Genomic DNA, 19046 nt, shown 5'->3' on the forward strand with positions numbered 1-19046 from the left:
TTCAAAACCATATAGCCATTGTCACCTTCTGTGTCTGTCGTCTTCTGGCTGATGATCTCCCTGGGTGGTTGTCTTTCTTTTTACTGTAAATATATTTCATATGAAACGGTACCTTTGTTAGAGTGTGTTTCCTAACTTCTAGGGCCCTTCTCAATGGCAGTTGCTGTCTCTGCAGTTTTCAAATGTCTGCATTTTTATATTCCCAGCATCAGATTGTCAGTCTGATGTTGCCAAAGCAATAAGTTCAAACTCATTTGGGTTTCAGAATCCTGGGGCATAATTTTAAACTGATTGCTTAAATTCGAATTGTTGTCAAAACTCAGGTATCCATTTCACAGCCAAATGTTGCATATTTTCAATTTTCCAATATATTCTGAGACTGCTATCAAGTCATATACACAGGTCCTTTATAATCTCTCAGCTCAGAACAGCATTCACTCTCTCTTAAAGGTACAGTATGCACCGACAACTTCATGACACTTATTTAAAGATGAGCTATTGTTCCACTATAGTTTTTCTTCCATTTTGGAAACTGTACTTCAAATTGGTCCTTGCTCTTCTCCATTACTAATTTAAACCTTGTGATGCTGTACTTCAAATTTGCCCTTGCTCTTCTCCATTACTAATTTAAACCTTGTGACGCAATGGTCACTGCCCTATGTTATTCCACATATACTGGGCTCACCTCATTTACCAGGACCAGAGCAACTATATTCTTAGTTCACCTGAGAAGATGATAGTCAAGGAAGTTCTGAATGCATTTCAGAAATTGCTCACCCTCCTTTCCCATTAGTCTCAGTCAATTAATATTAAAAGATCACTCTACAGTTCCTGCACGTTTGTTATCCCACAAATCTGCTCCCACTTCTCTCTCTCTATCTCCAGAGGCATTTAGAATATCCCCACTAGTGTGATCTGTCCATTGTGCGACGACTCTGTCACAAAATGAATATGTCAGTATTGCCACCCCACCTTCATTTTTGTGTTCTCTATCTTTTCTGAAAAGTTTGTAACCTTGAATGTTCAGCACCTACAACACTCCATCTTTTTAGACATATTTTTCTTCTTTCCTGATGCAAGATATTCCTAAAGATCTGCCTTTGGTGTTTTTGTAAGTTTTGCTTACACATTAGAATGGGCATGGTTTTGTGCTTAAGGAAAAATAAGGAAAGCTGCAAGCAAAGCTAGACAGATTTATACAACCTGTATTGTACAGTTTGTTTAATATTCTGAAGTATGTTTTAAAACAGGAGGTAATATTATGTGTATATTTACTTCTTTTTAGAGGTTACGCACAGAAAATAGATTGTTGAAACAACGTATTGAAACTTTGGAGAAGGTAAGAGCAATTAGATTGAGTTATAAAAGACCTAAAATAAAATTTTAATTCAAAAACAGTTACTTTATTCACTTATTGAAACTTCTATGAATTTCTACAGATGATGTTCCACTGATCTGATCAAAGATGATTTGGAACCAAGAAAATAACCTGGCTTGTTTATTAACTGTGCTTGGCTCTTTTAATTATTAACATTAATACTAAACAAAGGGAACAGTGTTTTAAATTTAGTAAATGTATGGAGACAACCTGTTGCTGTATATGGGAAGCGGTAGGAGGTTTGAGACAGCATTGGTATTGCGTCGTTATGTTTGCATTCTTATATGAAGAATGAATGATTTTCAGTACACTTGCTGGGGTGTCATTACACGGTCAATATTTGAGAATGGAGGCTTAAGTCAGAAGATATGAGATGAGGCAGACCCTTTGGTTTTTCTTACTGATTTCCTGTTAAGGGAAGAAACTAAAAGATCACAGTGTAGTAGGAGAAAAGTAAGGGTCAAATTCAAGTTTTCCTTTTTTTTTCTTCCTGTGTCTAAGGTAATTGCCAGATGACTGACTTAATGCTGCTATCCAACAGTCTCTTTTAAAATGTACGTTAGAAAAACTGGAGTGATGTACCAACTTGTGTACAACCTGTTGCTGCTTCCATTGCTCCGCTGAACACTGACAGTGAATCATGGACACAGATACTCTTAACACTCTGCATGTAACTGATGCTGCCTTCAGGGCTGAAATCCAATGATATCTTATAATGCACAAACAATTGTGGACACTGATTCACTTCCTAACACTTTAGGTATTCTAATATTGCTTTCCGAGATTGCTATTCCAGTGCCATCTTTAAATCCTCCATACTGTTCTTCATTACAATGTAAGAAGACAGCATTTTCCAAGTGCTTAGTTCTGACTGTTCGCACAACATTTTCCCTTGCAAGTGGCTGCCAGTGTTGGAACCTCAGCTTTTGTCAAAAATGCAAATAGAAACATATCAGTTTATGTTGCGCTTTTTTGTGACGTTTGACTTACATAATTATTGTTAGTTATTCAATCATGTTTTTCTAAGCAAAAGAATCATCCATTAATTTGTATGAAGTAGCAATCGTGAAACAGCACAGAAAGAATTTTTCATTGCATGAATGTTCACTAATGTCCTTCAGGGAAGGAAATCTTCCATCCTCACCTGGACTGGCTTAAGTGTGACTTCCGACCCACAGCAATGTGGTTGACTCTCAATTGCCCTTTGAAGTATCTTAGCAAGCCATTCAATTGTACCATCCTTACAAAGTCTCAAAGAAATAAAAACAGACACATCTCCTGGCATCAATCTAGGCACTGGGAAAGACAACAGCAGAACAGCCCTGTTGACCCTGCAAAGTCCTCCTCACTAACGTCTGGAAGCTCGTGCCAAAATTAGGAGAGCTGTCTCACAGATTAGTCAAGCAACAGCCTGATGTCGTTATACTTAAAGAATTATTCCTTGCAAGCAATCTCCTGGGCATCACTATCACCATCCCTGGATATATCCTGTGCCACTGGCAGGATAAACCCAGCAGAGGTGGTGAAACAGTGGTATAGAATTGGGAGGGAGTTGCACTGGAGTCCTCAACATTGACTCTGGACCCCATGAAGTCTGGTGGCTTCAGGTTAAATACGGGCAAGGAAACTTCATGCTGTTTACTTCGTACTATCCTCCCTTGGCTGTTGAATCGGTCTTTCTCCATGTTGAATAACAAAATGTACTCTGGGTGGGGGATTTCAGCATCCACTACCAAGATTGGCTTGGCAGCAGTACTACTGATCGAGCTGGTCAGGTCCTAAAGGGCATAGTTGCTAGATTGGGTCTGCAGCAGGTGGTGAGGGAACCAACAAGAGGGGAAAAAAACATAATTGACCTTATCTTTACCAATCTGCCAGCTACAGATGCATCTGTCCATGACAGTATTGGTAAGAGTGACCACTGCATGGTCCTTGTGGAGACAAAGCCTTCATGTTAAGAATACTCTCTAATGTGGCACTATAACTGAGCTAAATGGGACAGACTTCAAATAGATCTAGCAACTCAAGACTGAGCATTCATAAGGTGCTGTGGACGATTAAAAGCAGCAAAATTGTACTCCAGCATAATCCATAACCAATGGGACTAGACCAATGGGGCGGCACGGTGGCACAGTGGTTAGCACTGCTGCCTCACAGCGCCTGAGACCCGGGTTCAATTCCCGACTCAGGCGACAGACTGTGTGGAGTTTGCACATTCTCCCCGTGTCTGCGTGGGTTTCCTCCGGGTGCTCCGGTTTCCTCCCACAGTCCAAAGATGTGCGGGTCAGGTGAATTGGCCATGCTAAATTGCCCGTAGTGTTAGGTAAGGGGTAAATGTAGGGGTATGGGTGGGTTGCGCTTCGGCGGGTCGGTGTGGACTTGTTGGGCCGAAGGGCCTGTTTCCACACTGTAAGTAATCTAAACATCTAAACATTTATTCAGGATATCTGGTCAGCATTGGACAAGTTGGACTGAAGGGTCTGTTTCCATACTGTACAGCTCTATGGCTATATATCGCCTGGCATACCCCCCCCCCCCCCCCAACTTGACCATTACCATCAAGACAGGTGTTCAACCCTGGTTCAATGGATAATGTAGGAGGGCATGTCAGAAGTAGCACCTGCATACCCAAAAGTGAGGTATCAACCTGGTGAAGCTACCAAACAGAACTACATTCATGCCAAACATCATAGCAATCCCACAGCCAATGGATCATTTCTGAGCACTCGATCAGTGTATGACTCAATGACTCTGCAGTCTTGCCACAGCCAGTTGTGACTGTCGGTGGACAAGTAAATAACTTACTGGAGGAGAAGGCTCCACAAATATCTCCATCCTCAATGATGGAAGAGTCTAGCATATTAGTGCATAAGATAAGGCTGAGATTTGTTGCAGTCTTCAGCGAGAAGTGCCGACTGGATGATTCATCTTGGCTTCCTCCAGTGGTCCCCATTATGATGGATACCGTCTTCAGCCAATTCGATTCACTCCAGGTGATATCAAGAAATGGATAGTGCAAAGACTGGGACAACATTCCAGCAATAGTACTGAAGACTTGCGCTACATAAAGTTATAGCGCAGGCATCTACCTGACCAGTGTGGACAATTTCCCAGGTATGTACTGTACATAAAGAGCAGGACAAATCCAACCCAGCCAATTACCATCCATCAATCTGCTCTTGATCATCAGTCAAGTGATGGAAAGTGTAATCAACAGTGCTATCTGCTCAGCAATAACCTGCTCAGTGATGCCCAGTTTGAGTTCTACCAGGGCCATTCAGTACTTGACCTTGTTACAGCCTTGATTCAAACATGGGCAAAATAGCAGAATTCCAGAGATGAGAGTGACAGCCTTTGACATTAAGGCACCATTTGACTGTGTGTGGCATCAAAGAGTCCTAGCAAAACTGGAATAAATATGTATCGGGGGCAAACTCTCCACTAGTTGGAGTCATACGTTGCGCCTAGGAATTTTCTGGCCCTTGGAGGTCAGTCATCTGAGCTCCAAGACATCCCTGCAGGTGTTCCTCAGGATAGTGTCCTCAGCCCAACCATCTTCAGCTGCTTCATCAATGACCTTCCCTCCATCATAAGGTCAGAATGGAGATGTCTGCTGATGATTGCACAAAGTTCAGCACCATTTGTGCTCAGACTCTGAAGCAGTCCATGTTCAAACACAACAAGGTCTGGAAAATATCCAGGTTTGGGCTGACATGGCAAGTAACATTTGTGCCACACAAATGCCAGGCTATCGCCATCACATTAAGAGACAATCAAACCATCACCCATTGACATTCAGTGATGTTCTCATCACTGAGTCCCCATCTATCAACATTTTTGGTGTGACCATTGACCAGAAATTCAACTAGACTCTCCACATAAACATAGTTGCTCCGAGAGCAGGTCAGAGGCCCAGAATACTGTGGCAAGTAACTCACCACATAACTCCCCAAAGCTTTCCCATCATCTACAAGGCACAACTCAGGAGTGTGATGGAATACTCCCAACTTGCCTGGATGGAAGCAGCTCAAACAACACTCAAGAAGTTTGACACCATCCAAGATTAAAGCAGCCTGCATAACATCCACTCCCTCCACTACCACCACTGAGTTGCAGAAGTGTGTACAATCTACAAGATGCATTGTAAAAATTCACCAAAGAATTGGCAACAGCACCTTCCACACCTACGACCACTTCTACTGAGAAGGATAAGGGCAGCAGATACGTGGGAATTCCATAACCTTCAAATTCTCCTCCAAGCCACTCTCTCGATCGTGATTTGGAAATGTATAACCATTCCTTCACTTGCTGGGTCAAAATCCTGGAACTCCCTCCTGAATTGTATTACTGGTCAACCCAGAGCAGGTGCACTGCAGTGGTTTAAGAAGGCAGATCACCACCACCTTTGAAGGGACAGGCAATAAATGCTGGCCATCCAGTGACACCCACATCCCACAAATGAATTTAAAAATTATCTGCTGTAAATGTAAATAACAGCTATTTTAAATTATGAAGTTTAAAATTAAGGTTAGTTCCAACATGACACAAGCGATTGCCTAATTTCCTATTTGGTGTATCTATGATTAGTTATTGTTTAGCTAAGCTTTCAGTCCTAATCAAGCAGATCTATTCTGTGCACTTACTCGCTAAAACTTTAAATATTTTATTTCTTTAACAATAGATTATTTATGTATTCCATAAGCAAGATTACTTAAGAGGTTTCATTATATGCATATTTAAGTTTATTGATTTACTGACTGAAATAAAAAGGAATGAAAATTAATAAGTAATAGTTAATAATTACAAAATTATTTAAGACTACCAGCAACCGCAGTATTTTACTATCACTTCATATACTGGGCTGTTGTATCAGAATTGTTTGTCAAAATTAATATTTTAACTGACAACGATATCCTCAGTCATTTATGCTTATGGGTTTAACACACTTGTAGTTGCATCACTTTTCAGTGTTTCAATAAATTTAAATAGTAAATGATTAGAAGTTCTTATATTAACTAAAATTTCCAATTGAGCTTGAATTTTTTTGGTAACTCAGTGACCACTGATTCTGAGAAGGAAATCCTGCTGAAACAAATGAGACTATTAAGTAGATGAGTAGGAACTCACCAGCATGAAGTAATTGAGTTTGCTTTCAATATCTGCCAGTAACATTTGTTTTACTTCAGCTGTTAAGCTAGTTAAGGGTTCATCAATTGTACTTCATGGGTAAAAGTTAATGCCTCTAATTAACTTATTGTCTTCATTATTGTTTTCTTTTCTTGGGTTCAGATAGTTTTATATATTCTAAGTTCCATGAAATGAGATACAAGTCATATTCTGCAAACCTGATTTGTCTGGCTTCACCAGCTAATGCATTCATAAATTTTATGCAAATGTTTTCTTTAATTCTCTCAGCTTATCCAAATAATTGCACTAAAAGTGTTAGCTTGTACGTTGCTTTGAAGATCAATTCTGTGAGCTGTGCTGTTAAGCTATGATAATTGGTTTATAGTATTAAGATGATTTGCTGAAGACAATTGCTAATAAATGTACAGTATATTTACAGTGCAGAAAGTTAAGTAACAGAACTTAATGTAGACATTCTGACTAGTTTGCACTTTACAGTAGAATTTCAGAGGAGGTTGTTATGAAACGAGAAAGTTTACACTTTCTAAGTTGCATGATGGGTATGACCTGCTGAATGCTTCTTTGCTTTGGTTAGTTTTATAAGCTGCATTGGAAAATGGAGCACTAAAATTGTGAGTACTAATGTGCAGTAGTTCAAAGTGTAAGTTCTGTTTGGAAGATAATGTAACTTTTGACACCTGTTTCTGCTAAATCTTTGAAGTCCAAAGTTGGCATTATGCGTTCTAACAATAGCATTGCTTCTCATTAAGTATTAATTTAATGGTGCATAACGTGATGGATGCAGCTGATCAGCAACTACTTTCCAAAGTTTCTATGGAACATCCATGTGAGCTTTTGTTCACACCATCTTCTTTCAGTGTATGTAATATATTAGTTTAAGTATCAAAAAGAAACAAAATTGTGTTGTTTGTGTCAAATCAAATATTATTTGATCATTTCAAAGAAAACCAATTCAACCAGGGCTGAAAGCCTTCCAGAAGTTTGAGTCAGTTTCTCTTCTATTTTACAGTTTATTTTATCACTGCTTCTTTTATATTCATTGTTTTCTTATACTTTCTCTTTTATCTGTCTGGATTTTTTCCCTTGTAGGAAAGTGCTTCTTTGGCAGATAGATTGATCCAGGTACAGTTCCTCATCCTGTCCATGTCTTGTAATATGGATAAATACTGCATCCCTCGAAAAAGACTTTACTTCTGTTTACAACTTCTTCCTGTATTGCACAAAATTTAAAGTGATGACTTGTGTGTTTCTGGAAAACGGTTACTTTTCTAAAAAAATGGTCATTATTGAATTTCAGTAATACTTGAGGCCATTAATAGTGAATAATAAAGAAGTGTCACTTTAATGGAATAAATGCCCCATCGAAATTAAGACTATCGTATATCGAAATAATAACACAATTAATAATCGTATTCAGTAAGTTAACTTATTTTTTAACAGATGACCATTCCAGATGCACATTTTAAAAGTTAAATATTTATTGATGAAGGAGTGTTTGTAATTTTAATGCATGTGCAACTCCTCACTAACTCTAAGTTTTCTAATTCAATCAAGGCCATTAATTCTTACTACATGTATATTTAGCAGAATTGCATGTAGACAATTTGGTAAGTGCTTTACATTGCTAAACAATAAACTTCTGGGCAAAATTCTTCAAATAATAAAATCTAATGTTTGTCCTTTGGGATGCATTACTAATCTACCGATGTAAATTGGAAAATTTTTCACTACTGCCCCGCACCGATCTTTATTCCCTGCACAATTATGTCCTAAGGGACAAGTGACAAGGGCACAAGAGGCAGAGGAAAACTACCTCATTAAACGGGAGCTGGCCACCTTTAAACTGCAGAGTGATGAGGCTAGTGCTAAGCTGGAGAAAGCTCAGGATGCCATCAGGGACCTCCAAGAGCAACGGGTAAGGAGGCTAGCAGCATAATGTATTTCCTGCACTTCATTCGTTTTGTTTGTTCATGCCATTTTGACTGATTTTCAACTCTTTAATTTAATAATGGAACATAATGCTTTACATTACACATTTTGCTTTTCTTAGATGTTTGTCACCAATTCTATACTTGTCATCGTCTCTTTCTTCCAACTTTTCTAACTTTTTTGTACTTTAGCAAAAAGCATAATTTATATTCCAGCAGTCTGCTGTAGAACTGGAACATAATAAATGTTTAAAAGTTGTACTTAAACGTTTTTGAGTTCTCAGTTTTTTTTGGCAACTATAACTATTATCGGGAAATTCCTAAGTAGACACCTGAAGACAATAGAGAGAATGTTGGTACCTGAAGCTTGTAGCAGTCATAATTGAAGCTGTTTGAATATAGGAGTTGCTTTGCTGGCCAGGATTTGTTTGTAATGTATAAATTTTACCTTGGCTTCAAATTTATTCAATTTTATTAGAGTATAAGAGTGTACATTATGTATTTGAAAACAAGGGTTTTAGTGAAGGAATTAAATAAGTCAATACCAGTGTTAAGTCAAGTAACCTTGGGAGTAAAACACAACTGGTACGTAACTTCTGTTGCTTCCTTGTCTTGGTTAATCCTGATAGTTTCTTGCATAAATTTCATGAACAAGTCTTGGCAGTATTGAAGTGGTAGGCATGAGGTGATTCATTACTTGGAAGTAGGAAATTTGAATATTGCTTTAAAAAAAAGACACAATTTTCAGACTTGCACTCACCAGAGCGAATGCAAGAATGCCAAATATTGATTGAGTCTCTGCATATGAATGTACGTCACGTCTTACAAGTAAATGAGCATGTTCCTTCATTTGCTCAAAATACATAAGTAGCCCACATGTGCATAAACTCAAATAGAATTGCTAGCTGTTAGATATGATTTCACAATTAGGCAGTACTTATTGAAACCCTGAGTTTGCTAATAGCTACCCAAGCCTCCAGTTTAAGGTCACTAGTCATAGAGTCATACAGCACAGAAACAGACTCTTCAGTCCACTTCATGCCAACCAGATATCTGACCTAACTTTTCCCCGTTTGCCAGCACTTGGCCCATATCTCTCTAAACCCTTCCTATTCATAAAACCATCCAGGTGCCTTTTAAATGTTGTAATTGTACCAGCCTCCATCACTTCCTCTGACAGTTCATTCCATACATGCACCACCTTCTGCATGAAAAAGTTGCCCATTAGGTGCCTTTTAAATTTTTCCCCTCTCACGCTAAACCGATGCCCTCTAGTTCTGGACTCCCCCATCCCATGGCAAAGACCTTGTCTGTTTTTCCTATCCATGCCCCTCCTGATTTTCTAAACATCTGGAAGGTCACCCCTGAGCCTCCGTTGCTCCGGGGAAAGCAGCCCTAGCCTATTCAGTGTCTCCCTGTAGCTCAGATCCTCCAACCCTGGCAACCATCTTGTAAATTTTTTCTGAGCCCTTTCAAGTTTCACAACATCCTTCCAAAAGGATGGAGACCAGAATTGCACACATTAAAAGTGGCCGAACCAATCACTTGCACAGCTGCAGCATGATCTCACAACTCCTATACTCAAAGCTTTGTCCAATAAAGGAGAGTATACCAAATGTCACTTTCGTTATCTTATCTACCTGGGATTTCAGGAACTATGAACCTGCACTCCAAGGTCACTTTGTTCAGCAACACTCCCTAGGACCTTACCATTAAGTGTATAAGTCCTGCTTGATTTGCCTTTCCAAAATGCAGCTCCTCACATTTATCTAAATTAAACTTCTTCTGCCACTCCTCAGCCCATTGGCCCATCTGATCAAGATCATGCTGTACTCTGAGGTAACCTTCTTTGCTTTCCACTACACCTCCAATTTTGGTGTCATCTGCAATTACTAACTATATACCTCCTGTGTTCACATCCAAATCATTTATATAAATGATGAAAAATAATGGATCCAGCACCAATCCTGTGGCACACCCCTGGTCACAGGCCTCCAGTCAGAAAAGCAACCCTCTATCACCACCCTCTGTCTTCTACCTTCAAGCCAGTTCTGTATCCAAATGGCTAGTTCTCCCTGTATTCCATGAGATCTAACCTTACTAACCAGTCTCCCATGAGGGATCTTGGCAAGAGCCTTACTGAAGTCCATGTAGATCGAGTTACTGCTCTGCCCTCATCCCTCCTCTTGGATGCTGCTTCAAAAAGCTCAATCAAGTTTGTGATACATGATTTCCCAATCACAAAGCCATCAATAATGCTTGTAACATTGTTCATTTGCACTTTCTAGAAGTGATATGCAAGACTTGTTCTCTGCACAAAAAAGAAATGTGTTCAAGCCTTATGAACTACCAGGAAGCTCAGGGAGCTGATAGTCCTCCATTACTTTCTCCGGTACATATTGGCCAGTGATTATTCATTTGCCAACATTAAGCAATCTTTCCCCTGTAGTGAAAATTGTTTGATGATTTGAAATTTGGTATTCCTGCATTTGTCTTGAGTGCAAGATGAAAAGTTTTAGCAAAATTATCTTTTCAGTATTGGGATAAGAATTTTAAATTTGAGACCTTGATAAGAATGATTGTAACTTAGACATGGAGTCAGAATTTTGAAGTGTTAACTTTATAAAGGGTGAAGGATGAGAAGCTGACCATGATAAGATCATCAGGGTTGAGTCTGATTCACAAAAAATAGATGGAAAAGGAAATGGAATGTACAGTAAGGGAATTAATTTACTGGTTGGGGTATGTGGTTGAAATAGAAGTGATGACCATTGTATGTGACAAATGAAAGAAACACCAATGCTCTGATAACAGTTGGCAATATTTTCATCTGAAGTGTGTTTGAAGTGAGATTCGAAGTCACAGAAGGCTAGATGACTGTTTGCACAACAGCCCAACTCTATCATTAAAAATTGTTGCCTGTGAGAGTACAGTGGAAGCCTATCGACAACACACCTCCAAAGCTCGCCAATCCATCATGACTGACTCTATAGATATTTCAGTTCCAGCAGCCTCCTTCCAATATTATTTTCACTTTGCATCCTACACATCATCTTTTGAAGGTGATTCAAGCAGTGTGAGTTATTCCCATTACCACATTGATTTGGTAATTTTGTGTCTCTTCATGCTAAGTGCTGAAACATCACAGAAAAGCTTAAATATATCCTCACTTGACACCTATGAATACATTTCTAATGAATGGGCTACTGTGTTTCTTGAGTTATTTCACAACAAATATTAAATTAATCAATTACAGTCAATATATTGCACTAGAATTACTTTGAACATAACATTGTGATATTGGCTGAATAACTTGAGGACTATATCATAGAATTTTGAGACACCAAACAAGTCATTCAAACCTGTGTTTTTCTGTGTGGAGTCCAGTCATACCCTTGTTCTCACATATTGTCTTGCCATGTCATATTGCAGCATAACATGGAGTGAAGTTGGCCAATTTGACTTCACATGTATTAAAGTGGATCCTCTTTACAGTAACATAAATTTCTTGCATGAAGAATTGGATCTCTGGGAAGTGGATCTCAGACACTTGTATTCAATTGTCGTTTGCAGTCCAATACAAGGTGCATCTGGTGGTATAACTTGAGTCTGTCACCTGTATTCTACTTTGTACAAACAGCCAATTTAAGATCACTGTAATCATATTTTGTAATCATATGTAGCTTTGTAATCAGGGATTTCCAACTTATGATTTGCTAGTTATACTCAGCTTTTTGTTTCTTTTATGTATGCTTACTTGCCATTTGTTGTGAATTATATGACCATATTTTGCTGAAAAGCATTATGCTCGTCCCTTTATAAAGTTTAGGCCTGGTAATTGCTTGTTTCTGTGTTAAAACTTCAACGTATTTCTGTGAATTGTTTGCATTGTTCTTAATTGACTGAGACTAAATATCTAGATAGCAGAAAGTGAATAAAAGGTTGCAATTTAATAACTGGGTTAAGAGATATGTGGCCCGCCTGGCTTTGTTCTCTGTGGTTTGACTGCAGCTGGATCTGTTGATTAAATTCTATTGTGTATTAAATATTTTTGAAAAATCTGACAGACTTGCAATATGCCAAAAAGAATCAGGCAGTGATTCAACTTCAGACTTGTATCTAAACAGTATTTCAAAAGCGATGGGCTCTAAAGCAGTTTTGTCTGACATTATTTGGTATATTTGATATATTATTTGTGTTAACTATATTTTCAAATTGTGGAGTTAAAAGCCTGGAAAAGTACTGAAAGCATAAAATACATAAGTTATTCACTGTCTTATGGAAAAACAACTTTTTTCCATCAGTAAACTGGTTAGAGAAGTGGAGTAAGATTGGGGAGATGTCCAGTCTGTCTTGAATGTAGACTGCACAAGAACAAAAGGAATAGGAGCAGGAGTAGAACAAATAGCCCCCTGAGCTTACTGCACCATTAAGTACAATCGTGGCTAATCTGCCTCAACTCTGTTTTACTGCCCTCTCCCATAATCCCTGGGTTCTCTGAGAGTATCAAAAATCTAATTGTCTCATCTCTGAATATACTGTGATGGAGCATCTACAACCCTCAGTAATTCACAACCAGTGATTTACAGCTTTTTGAGTGAAGAAATTTCTCCGTAGCTCAGTCTAAGTGGTTAATTTCTCACCCTGAGACTGTGAAACAATATTTACTCTTTCATGGGTCTTAAGACCCTTGAATGCTTGATTGCGATCATCTTCCTTTGAAACTCCAGGGAGAATAAGGCCACAATTAGGCCATTCAGCTCATGGCTACTCTGCCATTCAATCGAGCTGATAATCCTGAACTCTACATTGCTATTTTTTTCCCGTAACCCTTGGTTCCCTTACTGATTAAAAATCTGTCTATCTCAACCTTGAATGTTATAATGACCCAGCCTCTATAGCCCTCTGTAGTAATGAATTCCATACATTCATTATTCTCGAAGGGAAGAAATTCCTCCTTATGTATGTCTTAAAAGGGCAATTTCTTATTGTGCCTTCTGGTCCCAGAGTGTCTAACAAGGGAAACAGCCTCTGCATATCCCCCCTCAAGTCCAAAACAGAAATTGCTGGAGAAACTAAGCATCTTTGTATGTTTCAATAAAGTTGCCTCTCATTCTTCTAAATTCCACTGTGTACACACTCAACCTACTCAACCTCTCCTCCATATTAATATCAGAGTTGAAAAGTGTGGTGCTGGAAAAACACAGCAGGCCAGGAAGAATCCGAGGAGCGGGAGAATCGACATTTCGGGCATAAGCCCTTCCTGAAGAAGGGCTTATGCCCGAAACGTCGATTCTCCTGCTCCTCGGATGCTGCCTGGCCTGCTGTGTTTTTCCAGCACCACACTTTCAACTCTGGTCTCCAGCATCTGCAGTCCTCACTTTCTCCATATTAATATCAGCCTAGTGAACCTTTTCTGGACTGCCTCCAGTGCCTGCATATCTTTCATAGATAAGGAATTCGAAACTGTTCACAGTATTCCAGCTGTAGTCTGACTAGTGTCTTGTATAGTTTTAGCAGCATCTCCGTGTTTTCATACTCCGCTCCCTTTGACGTAAAAGCCAATGTTTCATTTGCTGTCTCTATTATCTGGTGAACTTGTATGCTAACTTCTTGTGATTTGTACCGAAGTACCATAGTGCTGTAGCTTTGTGCGGTCCTTCTCCATTTAAATAATGTTCAACTCCTCTATTCTCCCTGCCAAGAACACAACCTCACATTTTCCATGATATATTCCATCTGTTTGAGTTTTTTATCCTCACCACATGCCTTCCCATTTGTTTTTGTTTCATCCACAAACTGAAACATTGACTTTTCAATAAATCTGGTTCAGTCAATTTCTTGTCATAGGACAACCTTTCCATCTAAATATCCATCTAATCACTTACGCTGTATCTCCTGCTGGCCACCTGACTATGCCAACTATATTGTTTCTTGGATATGGTGGCCAACATTCTGTGCAGTATTCCAGGTGCGGTGTCACCACAGCCCCATGCATTTGAATGAAGACTTCTTTACTCTTGCATTCTATTCCTGTAGTTTTCCTAATTGTTTGTTATACTTGTGTGCTAATTTCTTCCTTGTATGAAGATACCCAAGTCTCTCTGCGAATCAACATTTACAAGTCACACAGTTTTTGAACAGGAATCTGCTTTACAATCTTAATTAAAATCAAAGTGAATAACGTCACACTTGCTCACGTTATATAGCTCAATAGGTCAGTAAGCTCAGTAGGCTGAACAACCGGATGGTAATGCAGAGTGATGCCAACAGAGTGAGTTAAATTCCTATACTGGCTGAAGTTGCCATGAAGGACTGTCCTTTTCAACCTGTCCCTTCACCTGCAGCAAGGGGACCCTCTGGTTCAACCAACACCAGTCGTCTCTGTCTAATGAGAAAGCAGCCCTATGATCTATTAGGACTACGGCGACTTTGCCTCCTTATGTTTATTGTATAAAGGATCTGTATTTGCAAAGCAATGCTTATCGATTATTGTATTTCATAAGTAAATACACCTTTAAAATGCTCAGCTGATCAGAGAATATCAGCATGCATTTCTAAAGGATAGGTCATACCTCATAAATTTGGCTGAGATTTTGAAAAAATGGCTGAAGTGATAGACAGGAAAATACCTAAGGATATTCATCAACAGGACTTTCAAGAAGGCGTTTCATGTATAAATGTTTGGCATTAGAGAACTTAAACATTGCTAAAAGGAGACCAGAAGTTGAACCTTTTCATCTAGCACTTAGCAGAACTAAAGCAAGACAAAATGTTTCAACTTGGAGTCTCCTTCAGCAGTGTATGATCAATTCCTTCGTAAGCTGCATTTAAAGCTTATGACATAAAAATGAAAATATTAGTTAGATTAGGAGATTGGTTGAGTGTCAGGATCCACTTAGCATATTTGTTTATGGCCTACCTGATGGAATGGAAATTCACTGGTCCAAATTTGCCTCTGGTTTAAAAAAATATATTGAGTCACATTGAAAGCAGTGCGGATAGAGACTTTAAGTGAAAAAAAAAGCATTTGAGTAAGTGAATGGACAAAAGAATGACAAATAGATTTCAATGTAGTCAAATAAGAGGTCATCTGGGTTAAAACGGGGTACTATCTAAATGACGAAAACCTAGAACAGTACAGCGCACTATAGGCCCTTCTATCCTTGATGTTGCGCCGACCTTTTATCCTACTCTAAGATCAAACTAACTGACGCACCCTACATTTTACTATCATCCATGTGCCTACCCAAGAGTTGCTTAAATGTCCGTAATGTATCTGACTCTACTACTACTGCTGACGGTGCATTTCATGCACCCACCATTCTCTAAGCAAAGAACCTACCATTGACATCTACCCTAAATCTTCCGTCAATCACCTTAAAATTGTGCACCCTTGTGCTAGTCACTTCCATCCTGGGAAAAAGTCTCTGGCTATCACTCTATCAATTCCTCTCCTCATCTTGTACACTGCTATCAAGTAATTTCTCATCCTTTTTCGTTCCAGTGAGAAAAGCCCTAGCTCCCTCAAACTTTGTTCATAAGACATGCCTCCAATTTAGGCAACATCCTAGAAAATCTCATTTTCACCCCACCCTAAAACTTCCACATCCTTCCTATAATGAGGCAACCAGAACTGAACACAATATTCCAAGTGTGGTCTAATCAAGGCTTTATAGAGCTGCAGCATGACCTTGTGGCTCTTAAACTCAATCCCCCTGTTAATGAAAGCCAACACACCATATGCCTTCTTAACAGCCCTATCAACTTGGGTGGCAACTTTGAGGGATCTATAGACGTGGACCCCAAGATCCTTCTGTTCCTCTACACTGCCAAGAATTCTGCTTTTAACCCTGTATCTGCATTTAAAATTGACATTCCAAAATGAATCACTTCAGACTTTTCCAGGTTGAACTCCAACTGCCACTTCTCAGCCCAGCTCTACAACTTGTGAATGTGCCCTATCTACTACTCCTCCACCCTTTCTGTCATAGGCAAACATACTAACCCACCCTTCCACTTCTTTATCCAAGTCATTTATAAAAATCTCAAAGAGCAGAGGACCCTGAATGGATCGTTGCAGCACACCACTGGTCACTGAGCTCCAGGCTGAATACTTTCCATCAACTACCACCCTCTGTCTTCTGTATTCTGTATCTGTATCAGCCAATTCTGTACCCAGACAGACAGGTTTCCCTGTATCCCATGCCTCCTTACTTTCTGAATGAGCCTACCATGGGGAACCTTATCAAATACCTTGCTAAAATCATGTGCACCACATCCACTGCTCTACCTTCTTCAGTGTGTTTTGTCATATCCTCAAAGAATTTAACAAGGCTTGTAGGCATGACCTGCCCCTCACAAAACCGTGTTCTCAGCAAGTACTCCCCAAATAACCTCTACATTTCTGTCGTGCATTTCGTGAGAATATCTGTTCCCAATTGGAAGCAGTGCGATCCACAGAAACAGAGGGATTCATATCCAGGTCATTAAGCTGTTTGTCTTAGCCACAAAAGATAATCAAAAAGCTAAAGGAATGCTGGTTCTTTATATTTGCAGGCCTAGCATGCATGACAAGAAGGTAGAAATTATGTTTGATTTTTACCAAGCTCTAGCTAGACCATGTCTGTAGTTCTAGGAAGGATTAATTGATCAGTGAAAATTATACCTGTACTCCAGTGTGAAATTGTAAGGAGAGTGCTTTCAAACTAATGTTATATTCTTCAGAATTTTTAGACTGTTAAGGATGCTTTAATAGAAACTTATAATCTATGAGGGGAATCTGAGATGAAGAGAAACTGTTTCCACATGGTGGGGAACAAGGATGAATCATCAAAATTAGAGGCAAACCTTTTCAAGAGTGAAATTGCAATCCATTTATATCTGCAAAGGAAAAGTTTTGAAGCCTCTTCAACTGACAATTGATGCTGATAAATTTGGTTTTGAATCTTGAGATTACAAGATTCTTCTTTGCCAAAGGCATTACAGAAAATCAGGCAGGGATGGGTATCGGAAGTTAGGCCACAGGTCAGCCATCACTGGCAGAGCAGGCCCAAGGGCTGTAGTGGTGTTCTCTTGGGTCCTGTTTATATTTGAAAGATGTAATTTTTAGAGTAAATAATAGGAACTTGCCGCATGGATTTTTATTGGATTTTTTCTTGTCATTATTTTATTAGATTGGGCTGTTGATATTCCTATTTTTTAAAAATTGTTTCAGTATTTTTCAGTTTCTATGGGCTCTGTGATTTAGAGCATCTTGTAAAGGCCTCCACTGGGCCTCTAATAGTTTAGTGATAGTTGCAGAGAATGGAAAACTTCGTTCTAGCCTGGTCCTGTGGTAGAAAGGAAGTAGTTGGTGAAAGCTTGAAGATGTTAGCTAGTGATTATGCAAAAGGATTATATGCTAGTGAACCAGCAGATTGGAATGCCTTGCCTGCAGTATTGTTCCTAAATGGCCTGTTGAAACAGTCTTAGTTCACACTTGAAACATGGGTGTTTATGAATTGTGCAATGTAGTTTAAACATTTTCTTTGACACTCAAACTATGATTCGATTATTGTAACTGTGAAGAAAAATTAAGCCAGCCCCTCATGTTTAGATTTGCTGAGTTAACCACTGATCACTGGTGAAAAATATCTTGTGTTTTAAATGTCAACCCATTTTGTCCAATTCTGTTTGTTTTTTGATGACTTAGATGTACGTACATGCAATTGTGGTGGAAATAACTGCTGTGTCTGAATATCAGGTGTGCGCCTAAAACTGAACTGAGAATGCATGGACAATAAAGTTTTGAAATTTGAGTACAGTACATTGCGTTTAACATTTCAAAAATAAACACATCTTGTTTAGTGGATCTGCCTATTTCTATGTGATGCTAAAAGGTTTGATTTATAGTACAATGATGACACATAAACAGCTGAAGTATTTGAAATACAGATCAGCATTTTATTGAGGTATATCAGATCTACATCAGTGAAATATGTATTTTGTCTGAGGAGACCAAAATCCTTCATTTTTAAAAATTCATTTTAAATAGACTGCTTAAAGCAATTTTCTTATCCTATTTGATCCATTTTTACTTAGCTGTAGTTTGTAATTGTTTATTAACACATTTTAATTGTTGCCATTACTGTCATATAAGACTAGACTTTAAAGTTTTCATTGGTGTTATTAGCCTGCTTAACTCCTGTTTCCACTATTGTTGCAATCTTGTAAAAGTGGTAAACGCTTTGTGTATATTGATTTTCAGATACCATCACTGAAGTATTTTTATAATGCTGTGTTCTTTTATAGCATAAATGCAACCCGCGTTACAGTGAAGATTTTGTTCTACAATTGGAGACAGAGCTAGTACAGGCAAGATTAAGAGAAGCAGAATCTCAATGTGCCCTTAAAGAGATGCAGGACAAAATCTTGGATATTGAAAAGGTACCAGAATTAGATTCAATTCATTTGATTTATGTAAAAAAAAAGTGCAGTAGACATTTATTTATAGCCCCACAAATCATTTGCTGAAACTTGTTTTTCCATTTTTTTCAGATTGCATAGTATTAAAACTTGAATGTTAAGGACTAAGTTTGGATACTAAGACT

General features: G+C 38.7%; 1 protein-coding gene across 3 annotated transcripts in view; it reads left to right on the plus strand.

Moving 5' to 3' along the window:
• Nucleotides 1–19046, plus strand: part of evi5a (ecotropic viral integration site 5a) — a 257993-nt gene that overhangs the window by 100008 nt on the left and 138939 nt on the right. For 2 of the 3 annotated variants that reach the window (XM_060830595.1, XM_060830597.1), the window contains exons 11-14: nucleotides 1286–1339; nucleotides 7616–7648; nucleotides 8301–8441; nucleotides 18748–18882. In XM_060830595.1, coding sequence (XP_060686578.1) covers nucleotides 1286–1339; nucleotides 7616–7648; nucleotides 8301–8441; nucleotides 18748–18882 — 363 coding nt within the window. The remainder of the gene's footprint in view (nucleotides 1–1285; nucleotides 1340–7615; nucleotides 7649–8300; nucleotides 8442–18747; nucleotides 18883–19046) is intronic. The other variant, XM_060830598.1, reaches the window with a different exon arrangement.

The sequence above is a fragment of the Hemiscyllium ocellatum genome, chromosome 9 (assembly GCF_020745735.1).
Source record: "Hemiscyllium ocellatum isolate sHemOce1 chromosome 9, sHemOce1.pat.X.cur, whole genome shotgun sequence".
Lineage (NCBI taxonomy): Eukaryota > Metazoa > Chordata > Chondrichthyes > Orectolobiformes > Hemiscylliidae > Hemiscyllium > Hemiscyllium ocellatum.